The sequence below is a fragment of the Halichondria panicea genome, chromosome 3, assembly GCF_963675165.1.
Source record: "Halichondria panicea chromosome 3, odHalPani1.1, whole genome shotgun sequence".
Classification (NCBI taxonomy): Eukaryota; Metazoa; Porifera; class Demospongiae; order Suberitida; family Halichondriidae; genus Halichondria; species Halichondria panicea.
The window spans coordinates 4,565,332-4,588,475 of NC_087379.1; the positions used below are offsets into that span (position 1 = coordinate 4,565,332).

Below are 23,144 nucleotides of genomic sequence, written 5' to 3' on the forward strand. Positions count from 1 at the left end.
GAAGCGTCGCATTTTTGTCATTACGTCAGTGTCAAAGTCTCTGTTGCCACAGGCGCGGTACTATGGCACGCCAAGTGTAACAAAAATAAATAGCGCTATAGGACGTCATAAAGTAAGGGAAAACGTCATGCATGCAAGACGTGCTGTAATCTTTACAAGACGTGCTGTAACGTTACAAGACGTGCTGTAAGTGAGTGATTTCAACCATGAAAAATAATGTAACATCACAGAGTGACTACACTACATGCTTACAATTGAATCTACAAAAATCGTCTCAACCATGCATGTGTGCAGAATGTCACTGTGCTACAGTAACTGTAGAATCATGTTTGGCAGTGCTGTCGAAAGTGTGCCCATCATTATACCAGTATGATAATGTGCCCACCCCTATACCTTATATAGATTTGATGTTATAATTATGTTCTCGTGCAATAATTATTATAGCTGCAGATTATATATAGTGTTAGGACGATGAATTAAAGTAATAGTGTATAGGACTCAGTCAATATTATATTGAAAATTCCGAATAGTGTAGGAATAGTGTGGGGCATGCAGGGTCAATGATAATCAGTATAGTAGAAGTGGTGGGTATACATGGGAGTGAACCCCTCAGAGTTTTTGGCACTCTGAAGTGGTTGACCAATGGTTGCTAGCATGCAATGATAATCCTGCTAGTTCATTTATGGGAGGCTTAAGGAAGGAGCGAGTGCATATACAGACCGCCTTGTCGTCAGTGTTTTTCCACAGTAGCTGAAACAAAAGAAAAGGTATTGATTTGCATTTACCTTCAGCATGCAGTCGTGCATGGTTACTGAGCCGCCTGTTTCCTTTCATGCATGGTGGCCCAATTTGTTCCTGAAGATAACCCACATTGGAGCAATTACCTTCTCATGCTGGAAATCACAGACCATCTATTTTCCCCAGATCTCGACACTCAGATGAAGTTGCTTACCTCAAAAACCCTTCAATAGCCTTTTGTGAGCTCTATACTGATGCCCCCAAAATGCACTATCTGATGCATGCATGCACCAAGACTGATCATTGAGTAAGTGTGCACATGTATACATATATACTGTATATAGTGGGTAATTATAGTGGGTAATTGTCGATTTGGCGAATGAAGGTGCATGCATGAGGGTCACCAAAAATTAAAAATCGCCAATGCCCAGTATATCCCACGTGGTTAATAATGCCGTGCCGTAGTATACTATGGAGTGTCGTTTGTGTCAAAACACCATGTGTAAAAACTGCATGTCTAATCCACGTCATGCACTTCACTATTTCACTATATCAGTGTCCCACTACTATAATTAAAGCGGTCTCACGTACCGGTCTCACGCTTTACTAAATCGGTGTCCTGATTTACTAAATCGCTGTCCAGATATTTGTTCCCGCGCTGCGTGTTACTGCAGCCTTTTTAATTGCGCATGCTCAAAGATTTGCAGTATTAAAGGCATTGAGTGTATGCGAACTCACAAGGTTCATATAATATTATATAGGGCGCTGTTCCATGCAACATCGTCAAATGAAAATTGCCAAATTTACCCGCTATAATTATATATAATTATGGTGTAAAATACTCTGCATGTATATAATGTATACATGCATGCATGCATGCCTGCATGATATAGTTAAGACATGCACGCATGTGCTTTTTGTGACAGTATATTATTTTTATATCCTTGTATAGTGTTAGTTGCAACTCCCTGCATGCATGCATGGGGTATCAAGTGGGGTAAATGTAACCATGCTCTTGTATATATAGGTTTGGTCAGTGTATAGCTATATATATTAGGCCAAACGTACGTTCAAACTCGTTCAGCAATTACAGTTGGACTCTTGTTAAACGTCACCAGCTACTGCAGTGCTATATATATGTTCCATCATGGGGGATTACTTTGGACATGCAGGAGCGTCTGGATGTTAGTCCAGGTGCATGATACCGGAGGGTAGAATTCAGTGTATCCATACAAACCGAGTGATTGGTCAATAATGATTTTATTGCCAGTTGCTATATGACAGCAATAAAAAGGCATACTGAGAACAAAGAGTATATACATAAGTTATAGAGTTGAGAATGAATTCTTAATCTAGACTATATACATGTTGGCTACTCAAGAGAGATCATGCATGCATGCCCCTGAAGGTGCCTCTCTGATGAAAAGGGTCCTTTCTAAACATCGATATAGTCTATATAACTCATTCTAAATGCGTTACTCAAGCTCTATATGCTGCAATGACAAAGAAGTTTTAAATTGCAGCTGCATGTATGGCCATGGCAAGAAAATAGATTTTACGTATGTAAACAAGTGATATATACATGAAAAGCATGTGAAAAACATACATGCATGCATCAACATCCCTAACCACAGGGATCTGTATATATATGATTCCCTATACATGCATGTATATGATTCCCTCCCTATACATGACGTATATATCATTCCTATGTAAAAGCAGGTTCTGCATGTAGCACAGTTATAAACCACTGCATATATACCTAACCACATACCAACGGGCAAGAATAACTGTGTGCATGTGTATACTCCCCGGGTGATTCAGTAGCCTCACTGAGTATAGGCCCGGAGTTGCAAAAAGAAGCTGTAGGTAAGTTGTTATTACATGACTGTGAAGACTATACCTATACAGCTGGCTGTTATGTACTTATGTACGTAATACTATCAAGGGCGTATAAAAGAAGAGAGGGCATGCAACTCCAAGAGCAGAATTCAAACGTGGGCGGATAAATGTGCATGACTGTGCATGAAATACTAAAAATAGACATTTCTATTTTTAGCACTGCATGCAAATGCACACATTCCTCCGCCCACGTTTGAACTCTGCTAGCTACGTGTACTGATAGTGGAGTTGCATGCCCTCTCTTCTTTTATACGCCCTTGATACTATTAATTATCGGAATTTTTAATTTGTTATGTATATTGTTGCACGACAATTGTTCCTATTAGAGCAAATTGGATAAGAGTGGATGGTAAAAGCCAGCCGTCATCCTTTAGAAACTTGATCAAGACTGTCCAGTGTTCGTTCAAATTGTTGATAATTATTGTGGAAAACAACCCATTTGCAATTTAACTGCATCCGTTTTGATCGTCACTATCATGTTTTTATACACTTACCAATCCATACACTCTTACATATTTATCCCATACAACCCCTTATATCATCTGCAAGAGAACAGTTTGTGGACAGCACGCTGGTTATATAATTACGTAGAACACTCAGTAGGTCCTATAAAATCAAAATACTGTGCATGTGAGCTTTGGTTGGTATATATACATGTGTATAAAGGCAGAATTGTTATAAAACAGCTATTATAATGATAGCATATCAAATTAGCAAGACCTTCCACATAACTATGTGTAAAATACATGTGAATAGGGTTTTAGGTTATCTGCGTCAATTTATAGGAAATATGGGACTGGATGAATTGCGAACTTTTCTGCGCTTCGTTACTGGCAGCTCGGTGTGTTCCTCTTCGAAAATATCTCTAGAATTTAATGCTCTTACCGGTTCTTCACGTAGACCCATTGCCCTCACCTGTGCACCATCCCTGATTCTATCCTCAACATACCCTTCATACCAAGTGTTTGTTTCTGAGTTCCGAGCTTGTTTGTCAAGCGAGTACTTGTGGAGAATGGACAGCTATTGACGTTTGCAATATTGATAACACTGCATGCATGTCTGTCAATGTTTTTTGGCCATAATTATTACCTTTATGACGATGTTATTGTATTGTAAAGCATTCATCGCTGTGATTTTTGTATTACTGAGTGATGTAGGTATATAGGTCCAATAAAAAGCATGCAAGCTTTGGTCCCAGGAGAATTGTTATATATAACACCTATAACTTATGAATGCAAAATTAGCAAGACCTTCTATACATGCATGCAAGTAGTACATGCATGTGCTTGCATTTGTCACAGTGAAGATATAATTATATAGTTATCTGCATGAGCTTATGATTATCATGTTGCAAGCATGCATGTAATAATTATGATTGTTCCACAAATGTTCCACGTTCAAATGCTATATGAATCAGTAGGTTGTACATACACTGTAAAAACAGGGTGGTGACCGTCACTACCAAATGTGGTGATGGTCACTACCTAAGCGAATCACTACATGGTGGTGATTTATGTATGTGGTGATCCTCACTACCAATCTCAGTGACGGTCACTACCTAAGTCCTTCACCAACATAGCTCAATACCAACTGTGGTGACGGTCACTACCAAAGTCCTTCACTACATTCAACCTCCGCGATGACTCCTAGATCCTAAGTCCTTCATCACAGTGTGCATGCAGTGGTACCTCTCACTTAACTTACTGTTCCCTGTACCTTCTCCTGTGTGTGTCACAGCTCCATTAATTATTATTTTATAGATAGGCATGCAGCATGCAATGTGATACTTTTAATATTTCATGGTGAAAGTCACAAGTTGTCATTTTTACGGTCTATCCTGCTACCGTCGAAGACCAAGTCAGAAGAATACAACGAACTATAAAATAATATTCTATATCAGTGTATGACGACTGTTTGGTCGGCTACTTACAATTATACGATAATGTAATGGTGTCTTTTTAATATCCACCACTGACTGTAAACTTGAAACAACATGAAGTTTTACCCAACACACTTGCGGTACACAATTATAATATTGTTCTTGTATAGCTACAATTGCTCCTCCCCTAACAATGATGACAAACTGGGACATAAATAATACACTATTCCCGACCACTCCCAACAGGTACAGACGTAAGCTTTGGTTGTAACTTTAAGGCAATCAGCATCAATAATAATTATGCCGTTAAATCTAAGGGAGTGACAAACTCAAGCAGATGCTTGATGGATCTAGTTTGCTGACTAAGTATAAAGGCTGCAAAGAGGCCCCATGGTGCCCTGATATCTCACTAAGCTTTTTTGCCTGAGCAGCATTCCATATTCTGCAATAAAAGAGAAGCATGAGATTATCAATCCATAGACGTATAATGTTACTGCTAGCTTGAACAGTTACAATGGCATATCTGCATTCATATTAAGGCCAGTACACAATAATAAGATTTTACCAAACAAAATAATTAACAATTGATTCACACACGTATTTACAAATACAATTACTAGTTGAAGCGATGTATTAATTGTGTAACATCTTTGAAAAGAGGTTTCTGTACCTGGTCGATCAACACGCAACACGACTTACTGCTAACCCGTACCAGGTAGATCTAGATTTAGTGGTCTATTTTACAGAAACTGAGTCACCAAGACATAGTCAACACGCAACCCGGCTTACTGTTAACCATAATTGCCTCAGTAAAACAGTTCATGGAATGCTTTTACTATAAGATGTTACACGACATCAACATGCTCCATATCTAAGCTACATGATTCAACACTATTCATCCACACACTACTATTCCTTATCCTTTGGTAGCAGCAATATAAGACTGCCAAATGCCTTTCCTTGTCACTGAATTGAACTGTAATAGGAAGATCTAGTTAGCTTGCTATAGCTCCTTCCATGTCCATATCTTCACTTGCGCGCTCTTGTTTGTTGAATAGACCTATGACCAAATAAGGGCACGTGCAATTATGCAGCTGCAGATTTGCAGCTGCACACATCAACAAAAATTATTTGCTGGAGTTTTTAAAGAAGCAGACAAGTTGAGCTTTTAGAGAACGCTTTGAGAGTTGTTTGACAAAACTGTGTAACTAGGTAAGTTCCTCAACATGCTGCACAGTTTAAATTAATATTTATGCAGAACCGAATTTCTCCTGAAGGACAAGCAAAGCACAAGTAAACACTTCATTAGGGCTTAAACAAGGGAAGACCAAAGCCCATTGCCCTAAGCTTCGTTCAGCATGCACAACACAAGTGAGTTAATTAACTATACTAGTTCAGAAGAAGTGGGGACTTCACATTGTAATTGTAATACTTCCAAGCTAACCCTCTCAGGATTGTAGGGCTTACTCTACATTCCTGTACTCTCATAATAATTGTCCATCCTAAAATCGTCCATCCTCTTTTGTTAATGCAGTAAAATTTATAGAATTCGAACTACTGATGCTTGTACGTATAAAGTAGTCTTCAATAGAAGCCGGTCTCAAATAGTAGCCTCAGTGAACTTTGAGGCTATGTGTCTCTGCACTTGCAGCCATATTAATACTGGTATCTACAGTTGCAGCTTAATTGTTAGGTTCAGTGAACTTTGAGGCTATGTGTCTCTGCACTTGGCAGCCATATTAATACTGGTACGGTTGCAGCTTAATTGTTAGGTACCGTTATATGCTTGAAGGCCGCACTCAAATAGTAGCCTCAGTGAACTTTGAGGCTATGTCTCTGCACGTGGTTGATTGGTATCTACGGTAGCAGCTAGCTAGGGTAGCAGCTTGCTTAAGTAGTGCTTTTAGAAGACTTTCTCATGGCATAGTTCGAGTAAAAATAACTAGCTGGGGCTAATAAACACCTCTCTTGAACAATGTGCTCTCTCGAATTGTAGCCTCCTTTGTCAGCAAAATGAACATTTAGTAGCCATGCGCACAGCCTCTGATCAAGCATATACATACTAATAATATTATTATACAGATGAGTGACATAACAGTAGTTGTGTTTGTGTGTGTATGTGACTGTCTGTCTGTGTGTAGATTGCCATAGCTGTTCCAATGAACACGAAGTGCAAGTATAATGTAAACGCTCTATAGCCATTGCATCATTCCCGAGTTATGGGTAATTTTGCTCTAATACTTGGAATGCCGTTGCATGCAGTGTTTTGTCTTTAAGTGTCGCAGCAATCATGTCATCATTATGTCCCGCTTGGGTTGTATCATAGCAACTGGGTGGAGTTTCACTACTCCGTTGCCTTAAGGGCGCACTGATTTTGTTACAAACAGCCAAAAATAAGTTAGCAATGGGAGGACAGATGGGTAGGCTCATTACACATGGACAAGTTAGTGCGTAGCGCTAGAAGTTTAGCACTGGCTATACAATATGTGACAGGGCCAATGAAAACGGACCTTAACGCGGCAATAATTAAATTAAGCTATAGGCCAATTTAGTAGAAATAAAAAACATGGGCAAAAAATTTTTTTTTTCACAGGTGCTAACTTCAACCCTTCCTCTACCTACCTGTAAAAATTTGGGTCTCTACGAAGCTTTAAACAGGTCAAGCGTGGACGTTGAAGAAACTCACCGAACGTTCATTTTTTACAATGAAATTTACTGTCTACGTGAGGGGAAATTCCCTGGGAATTTCCCTATTATTGTTAATTATTTTTAACAAATAAAAGATGACAACTTGTACAGGACTATTTCATCAGCCCAGTACTTACAATCATCAAGAGGAGCCAGGTATATTATAGCTCCACTTCTTAACAAACATAATTTAGCAACAGAAATAGATTAGAAAGAGCAGCTAGCTAGCTAGCTAGCTTGGCGTAGATCCACTCTTGTTTCTTTAGATGTACGTATCCCGTGCCACTTGTCCTCATAAACACTCCATAACAACCTACAGATAAGTAGTAAGTTAAGATAGACACAATATCAATGTCACTTACATCCTAGCCAATAGACTAGCGTTTCTCAGGCCTCCGACACTTACCACCACCTGGGGGAACCATCAATATAAATGTTATACGACAATTCCACGCAGTTTCCTGGGCCCTCCATGATGTGATCACCCATCCCATCAGGCCTGTTACTACTAAGCACAATGGCAGTGATACCAGTACTAAATTAAAGGAGGAAAGCTTCTTATAAGGCTACTAATAAGTTGGATCAAGCCTTAGATCGATATGGACGAATACTAAGTGAAAGACTACCTATAATAGATCACTTAGGCTTCCTTTAAGCTGTATGAAGGACAGAGACACTTTCTGTAGGCTCCATACAAGTGAGGGATCTTTTATAAGACTGATACATTACACAGATAATAAGTACAAGCTTATAACAAGACATGAGAGCTTACCATTTGAGCGACGGGAGTCTTTGTCTCTTTATTTCTTCGAAGATCCTTCCTAGGTGCCAAGCAATCCAGCTACATAGCTATACTAGCTAGCTAGAGAGTCCTAGAACGCCTAGCCTTCATCTAACTAACTTGTCTTCTCCAGAACATCTTTTACTAAGCTTTATGAGTATACCGAAGTGCCCGGAAGCCAATAATTGAACTTCAATTATCATGACGTTTGAGCGTCATTTACTCAAGAGGGCGTTGCAATACCTTCGTAGCGTTCCCTCGAACATATCTCCGGAAAGAAAGTAGCTAGGAGGTCGATCTTAGTATCATTTTGAAGCTTAAAGAACGCCCTATCTGATTCAACAATAAAAACTGATTCGAAAATGCCCGCGTTAAGGTCCCTTTTCATTGGCACTGTCACATATAATAATATGCACACGCTTTTCGTTCATTTTCAATAGTTTTTAACTGTTTACTAGTCCTTGCAAGGTGAGTTAGCTTAGGTATATATAGCAAGCATTTTTCATTTCAGTAGATATAATTATAATTATAAAATTTATGGCAACGTTAAACCATCCTTGGCCTTGAGACTTTGCCTTCGTCCTCGGAGGTTTATTGCCATAAATAGTGGACAAGGCATCAGCACCTGCAGCGCGTTTATTTATACTGTTATTGTTGTTACACACTATTGCGTTCAGTAACTGTTGTAATTAACTTGCAGGATATGAAGTTAAAAAAAACGTGTGGAGCAACCATACTACTGGACACCCTTAAGTATAGACATAAATCAAGGTATGTGCATGCTGCTGCCGTATTGCCACAATTTGTTGTCAGTGATTAATATGTTAGTTCTGTTAGTCCTGCTTTTGCACACAAAACAAGAGTGTAACAGTTCATTTTGTTCCAAAAATAATTGTCTTACTTCAACCTCTCTTCGTATCACATTTTTGTACTTAGCCTATAAAGTCAGCAAAAGATTTGTAGAATTGTTGTTACTAGGTTACTAAACACCCCCTAATCTGTATGTATATAAATTGTGCTTGATCAGAGGCCGCTCTTACAATTATAAAGGTTGAATAGTAGCATCTCAATTGCATCTTTATTGGTAGCCTCAGTGAACTTTGACCCTCGCTGAGACATATCTGCAGTGGGAGCCATGCTTATTGATACTGCACGGTATCTATGTGCCAGTTAGCTTGGTAGCAGCTTGCTAATGCTTTAGTTAAGAGACTGTCCCATGTCGGAGTTTGAATGTGTGCAGATGAAAGAAAATTGTACCTATATTGGCCTTATGAATTGTAGCATTTTTTGCCAGGAAAATAAGTAACCGCGGCCTCTGATCACGCAAATAATTATGAATCTGCCACCTGTAGCACATTGACCTTAATTTTCAGTATGATTATGATAGCAAGTTGTTCCTCTTCAGAGTTTTAGGCAGACCCATTGTTAACATTCATTTTGAATTATTTATAGCAAGCTATTAATTGTTTTGACAAGGCTTGCAGTATAGCAGTTCTTCCAACCTTATTGTTCTGCTCACAATAATTGATTACTGCTCTATATAGAGTAATAAGAATTTGCATAGCCTCCCTGGCTCTCCAGTGTGCTGTTCAGGTATACCACTATAGTCCGGGCCGATACTTCTTCTTGTAGACATAATTGTGCCTGCTATTTTCTGTAGCTATAATTGGCTCAGCTTCACGCATTGTTTTCATACTCCAGTATTTGTGACATCATGGATTACTTTATTTGGCTTATAATTAATTATACATAGCAGGTAATTACGAAAACTTACCAACGAAAACGTAAACGTGGTTTACCGGTACACATGCACGTATAATTGAAGCTCAGTAGGTATGCAAAAGTTTTGTTGTTAATCATGCGATATCCCCCGGCACATAATCTAATTTGTATAATTATACACTTCCAACCTACATAGTTGACTCTATTACAATGAAATAAACATACTTTCTCCTTCATGCATATACAGGAGGAGGGAGGAGGTTGGGATGTAAAGACAGCCAAGAACTGATGATCAACTCAGGCCATTAGACACTGTCATTTTATACTCTGTTAGGCTAGTAAGCATAATGCTTGTTATTATTTTCTGTGCACATTTTCAGAATTTTTGTATAGTGATTTTTACTAGTTCTGGTGATGTTCACTACCTAAATGTAGTGATCGTCACTACTTAAATGTAGTGATTTGAAAAAGTGGTGAGGGTCACCAGTCGATTTGCGGTGACTATTGTGGCAGCCGTTTCACTACCTTTTGGTGGTGACGGTCACTTTCCAGTTTTTACAGTGTAGGATTGTAGCAATTTTTCACATTGCAAATGTTTTTCTATCCGGATTCAGGTATAATTGAAGACGGTGCCACAAGCCAATGAGAAATTTGACTCAGACTAACAAACAGCATCTGTAAAACTATATGACAATATCTACCAAGTGTATATACAGTGGCTACGTACTTGCAACCTATTCCAGTATAATAATAATATACGTCCTAACATTGTGTATTGGCAGTACTACTATAATATTAGTCATACTCTTTATAGTGTGTCTATATAATTATGTGTACCTGCATCTGACAGACATTCATTAACATAAATGATAAAAATTATATACAGTGGAACCCCTCTTAACGGCCAACTGCGACATAACGGCCAGACACCCAGGTCCCAAAAGTTTGCATACAAAACAACCCCTTAACAACGGCCAAAACTTTTTGTTCTCCAATTAAAGGTGTCCGTTATAGAGGGGTTCCATGCACTGTACCATCATTCAACTTGGATATAAATTTGTAATTATTACTGGCATTACACACTGCACATTCATTAACAAATCTCAGTTAATCAAAGTACGTAAAAAAGTAAGTGTTTCAACATACAGTTCTATCCCAAAATTATCGCTGTCTGCCAGAGGATTTACTCTTTCCTTCAACAAAGCCATATTCTCATCAGACAATGCAAGACCAATTGGGGGTATACGAACTGTGTAATCGTCATCACCCGTACTGATTTCTTCGTCTACACCATACATTTCATCAATATGTTCGAAAAAGTCTAGGGCTTGAAGTCCTCTTCTCTGCATTTGAAGTGCTCCCCGTACAAATAATTGATGTGGTGTTAGATTGTGTTCCGTTCGAACCCCATGACAGTTCCAACCCTCCATAAATACTTTCAGTGACTGGTTGATACGTGGAAGATAGACGTACTGTAAACAATACCGATGAAACATGTTATCAGGATCCAAGTAACCATGTTGCTCTAGGTAATAGAATAACTTGTAAAATATCACTGTTACGCAACGATGCATATCGCGCCAGAGGCGCTCAATCCGCTGGTTGTGCACGGAACTGCCAGTTATCATGCTGTTGCGGTCATATCCTCTACTCTCTAGCATATGTGCTGCTACACGATAATTTTCACCACCGTAGTCAGATCGCATTCTTGACGGTAGTCCAAACCGTTGGACAGCTGAAAGGAAGAGATTATAAACTGTTTCGGCAGTGTTATTATTGCTACAGCGAAGAAACACGACGAGTCTGCTATATCCGTCAATAGCCCCGTGCGTTACCATGCCCCATCTCACAAGCTTGTGGTGGCCATCTGTACGAATACAAGATATGATTAGTATGCATGTATTGTATACACAAGTCTTGCTACTACTATAATAATAAGGCTCCAACCTATATACATGCATGTACACACATCTGGGCTCCTTTATCTAAAACTTAATTGACACACATTAACCATAAACCTGGTCACACAACACCTATATATGACTTACCCATGTGCCATAGAGAGTTGGGCGAGGGAACAGAGTAAGGGCGCCGAGCAGTGAGGATTCCTCTCCATCTCAGAGCTGCATTCAGGGGATCGGTTGCGTGGATAGCATTACGCACCCTTTGTCTAGTGACAGCATATCCCAATGACCGTAGTCGCCCAATCACCAGTGTCTCTCCCATATTTGGCATTTCTCGACGCACCTGTTGGAGCTTTGTACGTAGATCACTGTCACTTATACTTCTTGCAGCACTATGAACATCTAGAATGCCGAACTCCCGTCTTCTTCTATAGATAGTCATTCGAGAGACACCCAATAGTTTACTAATCTCAGTCCAAGTGAAATTTAAACTACATAGGTATTCCAACTGGTCTTGACAAATAAATAGCTGGGGACGGCCACGTCCTACTCTCCTAGCAACCTGGGGAACTTGGTAGCCTCCGTCTGTGTGTGCATCCAACTCATCAAGTCGAGTGTACCACATTGTCTTGAGCAACACACAACTGTCCATTATTTCCTTCAATGCCGTGCAAACTTCAATCGTCTCATCATCGCCATCATCTTCAATTTGTACACGAAGGGAAGATAGAGCATGTATACAAACCTCAAACCTCTCAATAACGAACTGGGCATAACTAGTAGACTGAGTATAATCGATTTCTCTATCTACCGTAGTAAGGAAAGTCTCCATTTCTTGGAGAAATGTTTCCCATCCCCACACTCGATCTCCAGCTCCAGCTCTTTGATCAACCATTTTAATTAATGAACACCCAGTCACCTTTTGACCTTGAGCCTCGCACTCGATTACAGCACGTCTTGTAACGTTACAGCACGTCTTGTAACGATTACAGCACGTCTTGCATGCATGACGTTTTCCCTTACTTTATGACGTCCTATAGCGCTATTTATTTTTGTTACACTTGGCGTGCCATAAGCACGAACCTCAGACTTTTCTCTGGTGAGGTGCATGTGACTATGACATACTGCTGAGTCTGCAGAACCTTTTTCTCGAGTAAAGGAGCATGTGACGTCATATGATGTCACATTTTTAACTCGACCTTAATTAAGGCCTCTGGCCTGACACAAGTCATACTGTATAGCAGGTATATATATTTTTTATTTTTGTAATAATAATAATAACAAGGGTTAAGAGGAGCAAATAAGTCATGTGTAGTTAGTTCATGGGTGTGGTGGGACCAAGGACTCGCTTGTCACTAGGTCGATAGAGGGCTGTCTGGTGGCGTGCCCTTGGCTTGATCGGGCCCCCCTAATGCACGTGATGGCTGATCTGAGGAGAGAGAAGGACAGCCTGCATCTGATCCATCCCATGGTGGTGCTGTAGGGCTGATCCCGTTTTGTTGACAGGAGAGACGCCAATCTCTTGTAGGTGGAGGTAGCGGCATGTCCAAGGCCCCCAGTACTTGACAGGATGAGGGGAGTGAAGGTCGAGTTTTCCACATCTCTGATTCGTTGGTCATAAGCTCTCTTCTTTATGTTTTCGTGCTTGCGGTAGGTTGTGGAGAGTTGGGGTTGCCTGTTTGAAAGAGCTTGAATACCCTAACATCAAAAAATGCTCTCTCAAATCTGCTTCCCCAAAAACCATCTGCTGCCACGTCTAATCTGGCACCATCTTGTGTGTTGGCAGATGCACCTGATAGAATTGATTTCGCCGGTGATGGGTTGTAGGTGTGGTTCTATGGCGACATTGTGGTAAACTTCCGACATGAGGTTGGCCGTGAAGTCTCTGATCTCGTTATGCCTTATGGAGGGATAGCCGCCTTTGGCACATGATAACGCATGTTCCACTGAGAAGCAAGCGCATGTGATTGGGGTGCCATTGGGTTGCCACCCATATCGGAGTGCTAGTGCGTCTCTGAAGGCACCTTTGTGCAGTGCTAGGCCAAATTCTTCCACTTAGTACTGTTAACCAGTTTGAGGCTCCCTTTTCCTGGGACAAGATCATAGCTCGTTGGAGGTTAGATGGTAGATTTGACTTAAGCTGGTCGGCAGAAGTGACGTTGAGCTCCCTTTTTCTTTTTTTTTGGCAGTAAACTGCTCTGTGAGAGCCGCGTGTGTATAGTCCAGACTTCCGTTTAGTATGAGGTTGTAGAGGGGCGCAGAGATTTGTTTGGAAGCAGAGTAGGCCGAGTCTGACAGAGTTGTTGGGTTGATGACCCCTATTCCCCCTAGCCTAGCTGGAAGTGCCAGCAGGTCTCTTTCTGAATCATCTTCCACTCAGGGCTGGTAGTAATTTTGTCCTGATGATGTCTTCCAGTGGTTGTAATAGTGGCCTATGTTTGGGGTGGTTCTCGCTAGGTAGGTCCATTTGCCTACAATGCCGTGGGTGAAAGCAGCATAGGCGGCGTGAGTGTTCGCAATAATCGATAATTTTTCCAGTTCTTCTGACCAAGTCTTTACTTTATTTCTGACAAATGGCTCTGTGAATTCCTGACTTCCAAGGGGGGATCCTAAGTGTGGTTTCCCAATTGTGGTGATGTTGATCTGGGTGTCCTCGAAAGTTATTTAGGCTTCTGAGAGTTAGCTGGCTTTTACTATCAGATGAGTTTTAGAGGCGTTGACCATGTATCCATAATTATAACCTCTACATATTGGGACACACAGAACAGTACTGTAGTATGAGTGACAGGCAATTCTTGCAGGCACAGAGCAAACTATAAAAATAAAGGGGTGCTAGAAGCTGAGACTGTTAGTGTCATTGATGTTCTTCATGTTGGAGACACTCTGAACTAACCATGTTGCAGCTTTATCACAGAGACAGGAGTGCCTGGGGTGCTTCTCACAGGGATCTTGGAGACAGGAGTGCCTGGGGTGCTTCTCACAGGGATCTTGGAGACAGGAGTGCCTGGGGTGCTTCTCACAGGGATCTTGGAGACAGGAGTGCCTGGGATGCTCCTCATAGGGATCCTGGAGACAGGATCAAGAGTGCTTCTCACAGAGACAAGATCAGAGTGCCTGGGATGCTTCTCACAGGGATCTTAGAAATAGGAGTACTTGAGGTGCTTCTTATACAAAGCAGCTAGACACAGGAATGATTCCAACTGCTGAGTCAGCAATAATTATATGAATCAAATGGGGCGTGGTCTCAGTTTGGCCAGCTTCTACCATCTCAATAATTTTATAGCTAGCTAGCTAGCTGCGTGCATCCATATCCAGTCCTGGCGGCCCAATTTAATTTATATTCTTCCCTCATCACTTAAGAGCTCACCAAAATGGTTTATGCCAATTAAATGGTGAGAACAGATTGATGTTAGGTACGTATGTATGTGCACATTGTCTTTGTACATTTACTACATGCAGTACCAATCTGTCTCCAAGCGCTTAAGCTTGCTGTATCTTTCTCGCTCGTCTATGTGAACACAGGATCTACATGTGTAAAAGCCGGTAAGCAGTAGGAATTCAACTTCTCATCATTATGGCACCTGTGGGGCTTGCCATTGATAGAAAGCGGTAACACTTGCTTACCAATGGTGCCAATCCAAACAAGTATCGCACTAGCTTAGTCGTAACTTTTGGGCATGCTGCACACTGCCATTCTGTTCTTTTAATTGTCACTATAAACTGTATTGTACTGTAAGAGCTTTATATTAATTTTGATGTGTTCAAACATCCCCAGCAAAAACTCATGGGCATCTTCTTGCTGATTTGGTCTCCAGCGAATTAACAACCCTTTCATTCAGAAATTAGGTGAGAGGTATACGTACTTATGTCTAGAACGTTTATCTGATCTTACTTTTCATATTAGAATATACAGCTGATGGACACACGACAGAGTTTTGCTGACATTCATTTAGAGAATTTTCAAAGCATACACCATACAAAACTGGCCAATTTCATGACAATGCTCTGATTGAGTAAACGTGTACATTTATTTTAGTGTGAGTCAGATGTTTGCAGTGTCTCATTATTTTCCATAAACCAGGGGTATAGAATACACTCTGTATCACAGAATTTGCAAAACAGGTGTTCCCCCCATGTTCTGCAGCCCTCCTATAGACATGATCAGGAGTGCATGAATAGTGGTTCAGGACTATTATGTGAGGGCGGCCATAACCTCAAAAGGGCTGACTCAGCAGTTGGAATTATTCCTGTGTTTAGCCTTCCCTTCTTATAGGGGTCCTATTACCTTCAGGTCCTGACAACTTGGCCATAGGGGTACCTCCAGTAGGAGAAAACGAGGGAGAAAAGGCTTACTTTGCTCTATATGGGGTCCGACACTCCGTGAAATCTTGTACACCTACTTTTGAAATCTTTTGAAATCTCATAAAGTCTCATGAAATCCCGAAATCTTGAAATCTCTGAAATCCCACCTTTGACCTCATTTTCCGTAATCTTATTGTAATCTCAGTGTCATGCCTTGACTAGATGGGCGTGGCCTGTCTACAAAAAGGGGACGGGCACGCCCATCGACATCTATGCCTTGATTGCATCTGCTCACAGTGCAAGTGCTAGTGCATCCATGACCGAGGGTGGATGACTAGTGCAAGTGTTGAATGACGGTAGAACTTTCAATCTTCAACCCCAGTGATGCTCTGTGAAATCTCTGAAATCTTTGAAATCTCTGAAATCTTTGTGAAATCTCTGAAATCTTTGTGAAATCTTGTACGCTAAAAATTACAGTGTCGGACCCCTCGGCTAGCTCTTGTGTCCAATATGTAGAGGTTATAAAGAAGGAAAAGATTTTATGGCTGGGGACAGGCACGCCCATCTCAGAGGAGGTCGGACATCACTTGAACTTTCACTAATCATTAGCCTCGTTCCCAGGCCTTACTTTTTCTTGCTGTTGTCACTGTTCATCCATAAACAAGACATAGTGAGGCAGCAAGGAAAGAAATGGGCGTACAGTTAAGAAAATAACTAATCATGACCTTTTAATGACATTCCAGGCCAAATTGCTTTCGTTTTTGCTGACTCAGCAGTAACGGCTACTCATATTTTAGCCGCCCTCTAAAAGTTGGGCGGCCTAATCACGAGTCTATGAGACTATGTTATAGAGGGCGACTGATTTATGAGATAATATTTTTGCACGCTCTCTGTCGCTGAATCTGTTGACAACTAGTTGTGTTTGGTGTCTGTGATGGTTACTGGACCTAACCCTATCAGCACATAATAGCCATTCTAGCTAGATCCAGTCATGTTCTATTGCTGAGTCAGCAAAAACGAAAAGCAATTTGGCCTGGAATGTCATTAAAAGGCCATATCATAATTAGTGAAAGTTCAAGTGATGTCCGACCTCCTCTGCGCCCATCTAGTGGCAGCATGTCGTCAGCGTACATGCCTGGGTGACTGTGAATATTTATACCCACGAAATTATTGAAAGTAGGCGTGTTCAGTATTATTGACCACACCTATATTGACAATAAGGGGAAAAAAGGACTCTGAGAAAAAGGAATCTAGAGACATAGATAGTAAAGGAAACAGTATGAGCTTAGAAGGAAACAGTATGAGCTTAGACATGCTTAGGGCTCTAGCTTGATACTCTCATAATTATACTATGTGGCTTCGATTTATGCCGCAATGGAGGGCCTGTAATCGAGGCTACAATCCGTAAGTAGGAGTGTGCCGTATGACCGTCATACGGCACAATCCGTAAGTAGGAGTGTTACTTACGGATTGTAGCCTCGATTATTAAAGGGATTTGGAAACGCATTACTAATGTGTTTCCAATCCCTTTCCTTTATGGAACGCCGTTTGCGACAAAATTCAGGCAGAATGTGATAGGCGTGTGCATCCAATATAAAATCGATTTTTGCAGATCGATTTTTAATAATCAATTTTTTACAGTTGATTTTCGATTTACACGTGAACGATCTTTGACAATCGATCTGATAATCGATTTTTGAAATTCGATTTTTGATAATCGATTTTTGATAATCGATTATTGAAATTCGATTTTTGATAATCGATTTTTGATAATCGATTATTGAAATTCGATTTTTGATAATCGATTTTTGATAATCATTATTGAAATTTGATTTTTGATAATCGATTTTAGAACTGGGGGGCCCCTGTCTAAAGCTGTATCACGTGATACTATCCATTGAAGAAGCCACTATTCATGACTTCTATTCTATCTGGAATCACCAAACTCTTTCTCAGCTCTTTCTCTAAGCACACACAAGATGGCCAAATAAAACAGTGCTGGCGAGAAAGCATACAAAAATGGGTGCATGAAGAAACTAAATAAGATAGCACCAACTGAGCAGTTCTAAAATTAATGATTTTTACTGTGACTTATGGCCCTCCTTTTTAATGGTTCCAAAAAACAATAATGTTTCGCTTTTGCGTTATAGTCTATCATGTGAGATAGCTAACCAAGCCACGCTTTGATTCCAGGCCGCGGAGAAGGAGTTTGTGCATGTTCTGAGTTTCAAGGGCGGCCTAACTGTAGCCTTGAATCCATTTTAATCGGCCTGGATTCGAGGCTAGTATATCAATCAATTGCGATTTTTGTAATCGATTTTTAAAAATCGATTATCAAAAATCGAATTTCAAAAATCGATTATCAGATCGATTGTCAAAGATCTTTCACGTGTAAATCGAAAATCAACTGTAAAAAATCAATTATTAAAAATCGAATTTCAAAAATCGATTATCAGATCGATTGTCAAAGATCTTTCACGTGTAAATCGAAAATCAACTGTAAAAAATCAATTATTAAAAATCGATCTTCAAAAATCGATTTTATATTGGATGCACACGCCTATCAGATTCTGCCTGAATTTTGTCGCAAACGGCGTTCCATATTCCTTTACTATCTTAGCCTCCTTCACCGGCCTTCATAGAAAAGAAGGCCTGCTATCGACTGCTTGCGCATGCGCCAAATTATTGATATTTTTCCCGTAAAATTTCCTATAATACAGAATTCATCAGAGAAAATATCCTAAAGTCATACACAGAGCTATATAGCTAGCTAGCTAGAGACAGAGCTGCGTAGGTTTGTTGTACAGCTATTTTCTTCTGATAGAATCAGTAGCAGTAGTATAGTAGACTTTTACCAAAGTTAATGTTAAATGGGCGTGGTCTGTCCATAGGCTCTTGTCAGCTTTCACTCCGTTCAGACGATTGTCATCCACACTGTTGCAGGCTGTGAGTCTTTTGTTAACATAGCAGGCTAAGGGTAGCTATCAGATAATGCTATCCGATGGGCTAGAAACTTTCAATCGAACTTTCTATCAATCCACTTCCTTTTTTGTGACGTCATAGTTTTACTGAGCATTTACGATGTTATCCAAAGCCCCAGATACCTGGGGGATATTAGCGCATGCGCAAGAACATTCCTGTGTGTAGTATCGCAATTAGTATTTTATCTCATTGAACGTTAAAACAGTATTTTATCTTATTGTGATAAAGAACAGAAAAAAGATAAAGGAGAGGCTACCTACAGATTGTCTACAGTATATACAGAGAGGTAGCCTCTCCTTTATCTTTTTTCTGTTCTTTATCACAATAAGATAAAATACTGTTTTAACGTTCAATGAGATAAAATACTAATTGCGATACTACACACAGGAATGTTCTGAAGAATGTTGTCTCTAAGTATCTGCAAGGCAATACTGGATGTTTTTTAGATGCCAGCAAAGCTTTTGATAGAGTTAACCATACTACCCTGTTTAAGATGCTCATTGATAGGAACCTTCCTCCCACAGTACTGCGATTTCTCTTCTCATGGTACAGGGACCAAGAACTAGTTGTTCGCTGGAATGCAGATATTTCAGCATCTTTTAATGTTTCGAATGGTGTACGTCAGGGTGGTGTTCTCTCTCCAATCCTTTTCACGGTTTATATTGACGAGCTCCTGCAAAGACTATCTCGACTTGGAATTGGTTGCCAACTTGGTGGGCACTAGCTCTGTCTGTGCACTTGGTTATGCTGACGATATAGCCCTTCTGGCCCCCTCACCATCTGCCATGCGTATCTTATCGAAAGAATGTGAAGCATTTGCCTCTGAATTCGATATAACTTTTAATGCCACAAAACTCAGCTTATTTGTTTCAGCAATCGTCCGATGACACTACCTAACGGAGTATTCAGGTTCAATGGAGTTGCTCTTCAATTTACAGACATAGTGACCCACCTTGGCCACACCCTTCATCGCAAGTTGGATGACGAATTTGATATTGCACAAGTAACTTCCGCTATGTGCAGGAAAGCTAACTACCTGCTCCATACATTTAGTGGGTGTGATATGAGAGTGAAAACTAAGCTAATTGTGACCCACTGCCTTTCACTATATGGTTGTGTTTTGTGGAGAATTGACAATAAGAAAATTCGTGCTCTTGAAACCGCTTTTAACAATATTTTGAGGAAAATTTGGAGATTGCCTCGTCAATGTCACACAAGAATTCTCCACTGTGTTGCTGGAGTTCAGAGTTTGTTTAATAGACTATCAGATATTTTTTCGAACTTCATTTCACGTGCTTTAGCATCTAAATCCACCCTCATTAGATCAGTTTTCTCATGGGCGTCTAGCCATGCATTCACAGCAGTCGGGGCTAACAACCTGATCAAAAGGAATTTTATTAAAGTTTATAGCAGTGACGACATGGTTTGTGCGGACTTTGTTCAGGATGTCAGGCTTGGCCGCATTTCTTTCAACTCGTGTGAAGATACATCAATGATAATTAACTCTATCTGCTGCAATTGACTTTAAGTTGGACTAACTATTATTGTACTATAGTTCTATACTATTACTATAATTATACATGTACTATAATATGTACACCTATGTGTTCAATGATAATTATTATTATTATTATTATTATTATTGTCCACCCACGCACCAACAGTAAATACCGTAAAGCGGGTAATTTTCGGGGGACAAATATTCGTGGTTCAGCAATATTGAGACATTTCGTGGATAATGTTTTCGTGGTTTCTGCTTGGATTGTAGGTAAAGAGGTAGGCAAGGTCGCTTCGTTCGTGGGTAAAATATTCGTGGTCAGACCTCCAACCACGAAAACCACGAATATTTTGCCCCATGAAAATTACCAGCTATACGGTACCAGACTATTCAAGGGGCTGGAGTCGAGGCTAGCAATTAGCCTTTGATTGAGCAATAATTATTCGCCCACTCCCCGCCCACGTCGTATATTTTTGCTGCACTGCGCTCAACCGACAACCCGCAATAGCCACACACATTTGGTTTCGTTTCGGGTTCTTCCTGTTCAGTGGCCCTACAAGCGCAGGGCTAGGGCTAAGCGTGGCCAAGGTAGGCTAATGAATATCAAGCAAGGGTCTCAACTGCACTGAAAATGGACATACACAATGCTGCCTGTGATGGTAACTTGAATGATGTGTGTGATTCCATCAGGAGGGGAGGTGATGTCAACAGTGTGGATGAGGTAAGCTGGTTTGTGGGTACTGTACTAGTACATAGTGTAGAAATGACCTATTAAAAGGCTTCAGTGAAGATACGAAAGTCCCCAACTTTTGCTAGCATAGTGTCGTGCTCTTAATTTAACGAATGTACGATGTTGCTTTTGTCCCCAAATCTACTTCCTAAATAAGTCACCGTACAGCCGTATTTCAGGCTACATAAAATCTGATTATCAATAATGAGGGAGCAAACCACTTCAGTACCATGTGCAGTGGCGGATCCAGACAGGTTCCATGGAACCCCCCCTTTCACACTGGAGATTAACTTACCAAGCTAGCAACTCATCTTGAATGATCGTGATCTGTAGTTACATGTACTAGGCTGATGTCATGCAATTGATGTGAGGGCAGGGCTCTCTAATGCGCATGCTCATTGCTTAGGAAAAGTGATGACCTTTTTTTTTTAACTGTTTTGGAACCTTCCTTTCAAATTCTGGATCCGCCACTGATGTGGTGATAGATAGTTGATGCATGTGTGGTGATAGATAGTTGATGCATGTGTAGGCCTTGCCCAATTATGCTAGCATAATTTTGAGACTAATAGGTGCAGTGGAGCATTGAGCAGCCTAATAGGCAAAAAACATTAGCCTATTAGGCAATTTTTACCGTAGAAAGTATTTATTGAAGCTCAATAGCATGAGTAATGCTAATAGTTAACCTTTACACGTACTTCTGATCACATGGTCGTGGCTAGACTGAGTATATACGTATGGAAGGTGCTAGTAGTACTACTAGATCAGTTGACAGATTTCTTTCACCAATACAACAATGTAACAATACAACAATACAATGTAATACTTCTTTAGAAGATTATATAGAAGCATCTGTGATGTTATAGAGCGTCTGTGATGTTGCAGTATAATTCTCGTTGATGATTTTGAGACTAATGGGTAATACCAAGGGTGTATAAAAGAAGAGAGGGCATGCAACTCCTATATGAGCAGAGTTCAAACGTGGGTGGATGAATATGCATGACTGTGCATGAAATGCTAAAAATAGAAATTTCTATTTTTATGCAAATGCACACATTCCTCCACCCACGTTTGAACTCTGTTAGCTACGTGTACTGATAGTGGAGTTGCATGCCCTCTCTTCTTTTATACGCCCTTGGTAATACTTAAAGATTAATTGGAGACAATAGCATGAGACTTGGAGACTAGACTAATAGGCTAAATTTTGCGCATAATTGGGCAAGGCCTATGCATGTGCTCTGTCACTAGAATAACTGTGGACAAGAATTCCATGGAAACTTACTCAGATTGGACTGTTATTGGGTTTGTGTGTGGATTTTAATCTGTTGCTACGAACTATAACTTGCTGAAGGGTTAGGGTTTATACCGTTACAGTTAGTGTTATGTACCTAGATGCATGACATACTGTATTTACTTGCTTAAATGCCCGGGTGTTTATTTCCTAGCAATATCTGTAGAGGGGGAGTTTAAACAAGATGGGCGCTTATTCGAAACGGGCGTTTATTGTTCAAACTCTTGCTCATCAGCAGTTATTATGCTCTTTTTGGCTGCTGCCACCATAGATTGAATACGGAGAGGGATTGGAAACGGAAGTAGCGTCATGTGACATTTTACATTGAATTTGCAGCATGGCACTGGAGAGCCTTTGATGTCAATCCGTGTTACGGTTGCTCAACACAAGGGAAACAAAGTTTCATGCATTATGATCACTACAAGATATTCAGAGCCCCCCTAACATGTCATTCTCATGCCCCCTAATGGTGAGCATCAGTTGAAAAAGAAAAAATACTTTTGTGAAGAGAGCTAGAGGTACAAAACACGCTATGAGATCTTTATGTACCTTGAATGCTTCTAATATAGCTAAAACTGTGCAACTAATCGGTGTACTGTGTCCCATATGGTCTCAAGTGTCAGTTGGAAGTGCAAGAATGTAGTATAATCTAGCAGACAAGATGTTACCAACGTTAGATACACAGCCTCGATTAAACCCTGGCGTAACGCGGATATAATTCGAGGTAACT

At 40.3% G+C, this 23,144-nt stretch overlaps 2 protein-coding genes and 4 long non-coding RNA genes across 11 annotated transcripts in view; 4 read left to right on the forward strand and 2 right to left on the reverse strand.

Annotated features, from left to right (window-relative positions):
• Positions 1–119: 119 nt before the first annotated feature.
• On the forward strand, positions 120–10,466 carry LOC135333817 (uncharacterized). 2 transcript variants are annotated; one of them, XR_010394081.1, is made up of 3 exons: positions 120–186; positions 925–1,045; positions 10,325–10,466. It is a non-coding gene; the product is annotated as an uncharacterized LOC135333817 (long non-coding RNA). The 2 variants fall into 2 exon arrangements; XR_010394080.1 differs by lacking the exon at positions 120–186 and having other exon boundaries at positions 237–1,045.
• Positions 4,064–10,163, forward strand: LOC135333801 (uncharacterized). The gene is made up of 4 exons (XR_010394059.1): positions 4,064–5,731; positions 5,778–5,890; positions 8,689–8,759; positions 9,958–10,163. It is a non-coding gene; the product is annotated as an uncharacterized LOC135333801 (long non-coding RNA).
• Positions 7,197–8,186, reverse strand: LOC135333808 (uncharacterized). The gene is made up of 3 exons (XR_010394069.1): positions 7,980–8,186; positions 7,570–7,619; positions 7,197–7,520 (listed from the first exon to the last, which is right to left on the reverse strand). It is a non-coding gene; the product is annotated as an uncharacterized LOC135333808 (long non-coding RNA).
• A 294-nt stretch (positions 10,467–10,760) lies between the features above and the next one.
• Positions 10,761–12,706, reverse strand: LOC135333721 (uncharacterized). Its single transcript, XM_064528748.1, has 2 exons — positions 11,759–12,706; positions 10,761–11,577 (listed from the first exon to the last, which is right to left on the reverse strand). The coding sequence occupies exons 1-2, from the start codon at positions 12,507–12,509 to the stop codon at positions 10,814–10,816; spliced, it is 1,515 nt and encodes a 504-aa protein (XP_064384818.1). The 5' UTR covers positions 12,510–12,706; the 3' UTR covers positions 10,761–10,813.
• Positions 12,707–14,846: 2,140 nt separating this feature from the next.
• On the forward strand, positions 14,847–15,677 carry LOC135333797 (uncharacterized). The gene is made up of 4 exons (XR_010394053.1): positions 14,847–15,006; positions 15,074–15,157; positions 15,390–15,460; positions 15,519–15,677. It is a non-coding gene; the product is annotated as an uncharacterized LOC135333797 (long non-coding RNA).
• Positions 15,678–20,941: 5,264 nt separating this feature from the next.
• The window catches only part of LOC135333680 (uncharacterized), a 35,724-nt gene continuing 33,521 nt past the window's right edge, over positions 20,942–23,144 (forward strand). For 2 of the 5 annotated variants that reach the window (XR_010394020.1, XM_064528697.1), the window contains exon 1: positions 20,942–21,117. Coding sequence is in view for 2 of the 5 variants with exons in the window: in XM_064528697.1 (XP_064384767.1) it covers positions 21,028–21,117 (90 nt within the window). In the remaining 3 variants the exon portion in view is untranslated. Of the gene's footprint in view, positions 21,118–22,443; positions 23,139–23,144 lie in introns of those variants that run through there. The other 3 variants (XM_064528701.1, XM_064528698.1, XM_064528699.1) reach the window with 3 other exon arrangements.

Excerpts from the sequence above, each read along its gene's own strand:
- LOC135333721 (XM_064528748.1), bottom strand. The coding sequence starts at position 12,509 with ATGGTTGATCAAAGAGCTGGAGCTGGAGATCGAGTGTGGGGATGGGAA. Across the intron at positions 11,578-11,758 it reads CAACTCTCTATGGCACATGG|ATGGCCACCACAAGCTTGTG; the intron begins GTAAGTCATATA and ends GTATTCGTACAG.